Below are 2,500 nucleotides of genomic sequence, written 5' to 3'. Positions count from 1 at the left end.
GCATTGAACAGTCTGGGAAATCATAATCAAATGATTATGTAAACCATTTAAACAGTTAGAGTCACTACAGAATGTGATCTGTTGTCGGCAACATTTATCCTTTTTGCTCGCTTTAACTGGAATCATAATGCATTTTTTTAAAAATCTTCTATATTTTATAATGCAAAAACGGGGACTTCCCAGGGTTTTTTTTGTTGCGGACATCGTTCTTCTTGTTCCACCCAACCGCTCGCCTTATGCAAATCGGAAAGGGGGGTCCCCAGTCCGTTAATATTCAGGTAATCCGCGATGCAGGTTGCCTGGTGACGCGGGAGGGTAAGTACTGAGACGGTCGGGCAGCCGGTCCGATGCTTCGCGACGGGTTACTGGGCCACAAGGCCATCGCAGCCCCAGTGCTCACTGCGCAGGTCCCTCCGGTCACAGTGCGACGCGCTGGCCCGGACACGCCCGGAACGCTCATGAATCAGTTTTTATTTATTTATTTACTTATTAATTTTTTTTTAATGGGCTAGACTCAACTTGCCTTTTTTGCAGCAGCCACAGGGTATGTATGTGCATGCGTGCACATTTGTGTGTGTGCGTGTGTGTTTGTGTTATGATTATGCTAACTAATAATACATTGCTAACTGATCAACAGCCGTTTCTCTGCTTTCCTCTTGCTATTGACCCATCGGCGCGTACGTGAACCCACACACGTGTTTCCAAAACAGACGCTTGGCTCTCTGACTGGGACTTCATTAATGTGACGATCTCTCTCCGCTCCACCATTAGCCCTTTTCACACGGACCATCTGCTAGCACAGGACGGCGTGCAAATGAGCAGTGTAACACGTAATCCAGCACGGAGGAGGACAGCGTGGGCTCCACTCTCCTGCGGTGCAGTCCCCCTCGACGGGCTGACCCAGCGGCGGCCTACCCCGTCCCTGGAGCTCTGCCATCCTGTAGGTTTCCATCCGAACCGTAAACAAAGCCACACCTTCAATTCAACAGCTAGAGATCGTGTTGAGCTGCTAATTAGTAGTGTGGCAGGGTGTTGCCAAATTAGGGATGACATGAAAACCTACAGGATGGCAGATCTGCAGGAGCAGAATTAGAGTTATAAAAAAAAAAAGTGGCCTTTTTTTTAAAGCAGTGTGAGAACAGTGCCCCCTACTGGTCTGGAGGAGAACATGGTGGCATTCAGTGGAAATGAGCTCGAAGTCAGGGTTGCCAAGAACAAGTCCAAAGCGCGGGGGGGGCTGGACAACCCAAATGAATGCTGCCTTTTGTTAGCTCTGTTATTTCTTTTTTTTTTGTTAATTTATTTATTTTGGGCTCGATATGCACTGGTGAGCGATGTTGACACGTTTATATACATCGTGTGGCGTACTCTCAGCACACAGTGGGAGAAATGGACGTAGCCGTCGCACTCAACATTTATTAAGCCCTCATAGAGCATGAATATGACGCGATATTACTACTTTATAAAACATCTATAAGCAATCACACCGCTATAAACAGGACTGCTGTTTATTGATACAGAGCATGCTTCATATTGGCAAAAATAAAACGTCATATCGTTTGATGACAGCTGAGATAAATCATCATTAAACATTCTTCCCGCTTTTGTGTATGAAAATGTACAAGTACTTAAAGACCATCTTCAGTCAACGCTGCATCGTACAGAAGGCAGAAGCTATTTTTTGTGCGTTATTACCAGGTGCACACACGCATATGCATGAGTACAAAAAAACACTTCTAAGTTTAGCAAATAAGGAAACCGGTGTTAAAAAATAACTTGTTATTGGCAACTGAAAAAAAGTGCATGTGTTAAAAGAAAAGAGCACAACAACGGAACACTGGAAACGTTACGCTAGCAAACTAAAGATTATTACAAAAAAGTGTATTAAGAATTAGTTATTAATGAAATAAATTTAAAAAACCAAAGGCATGTTTACAGGAAGCGTAAGGAAGCGGTTGTTACCTGAACGCTAGTGACATGCAGGTACATAATGCAAGCGAGATGGAAGCAAACGGAGAGCACCAAAAGGAGCAGTACCACCGTTCCCCTGGAGACAGAAGAGAGGGGGGGGGCAGAGTTAGTGCAGGGCAGGCAGCACAACGGGCGGCAGCAAGGCCAGAGCAGGGGATGTGGGGGGTGGGGGGGGGGGGGGCGGTTGCCGCGGTTCGGCGGTCACGGCGGCGTACGTACTGCGGGATTATCAGCAGGTAGACCAGGCCGCACAGCGCTGCGAGCGTCAGGGAAAGCACCACTGCGCTGGTGAAGTGCTCGTCCGGTATCTGGTGGTACTGCGGACGGAGAAAGGGGGGAAGAGGGGAGGGGAGGAGAGGGGGGAGAGAGGGAGGAGAGAGAGGGGGGGGAGGGAGGGGGGAGAGAAGGGGAGGTGAAGGGGAGAGAAGAGGGAGGAGGGGAGAGAGAGGAGGGAGGGAGGAGGGGAGAGAAGAGGAGAGGGGGAGGGGGAGAGAGGAGAAAACACAAAATGGTTGAATCAATAAGACAG

At 48.2% G+C, this 2,500-nt stretch overlaps 1 protein-coding gene across 1 annotated transcript in view; it reads right to left on the bottom strand.

Annotated features, from left to right (window-relative positions):
• Positions 1-2,500, bottom strand: part of adcy1a (adenylate cyclase 1a) — a 68,026-nt gene that overhangs the window by 19,988 nt on the left and 45,538 nt on the right. Inside the window, 2 exon segments of the mRNA XM_064334146.1 lie at positions 1,963-2,047; positions 2,191-2,288. Of these exon segments, the coding sequence (XP_064190216.1) occupies positions 1,963-2,047; positions 2,191-2,288 (183 nt within the window).

Source organism: Anguilla rostrata, chromosome 4 (genome assembly GCF_018555375.3).
Source record: "Anguilla rostrata isolate EN2019 chromosome 4, ASM1855537v3, whole genome shotgun sequence".
In the NCBI taxonomy this organism is placed as follows: domain Eukaryota; kingdom Metazoa; phylum Chordata; class Actinopteri; order Anguilliformes; family Anguillidae; genus Anguilla; species Anguilla rostrata.
Note: the sequence above shows the minus strand (reverse complement) of the source record. Positions and strands in the feature narration are given on the sequence as shown.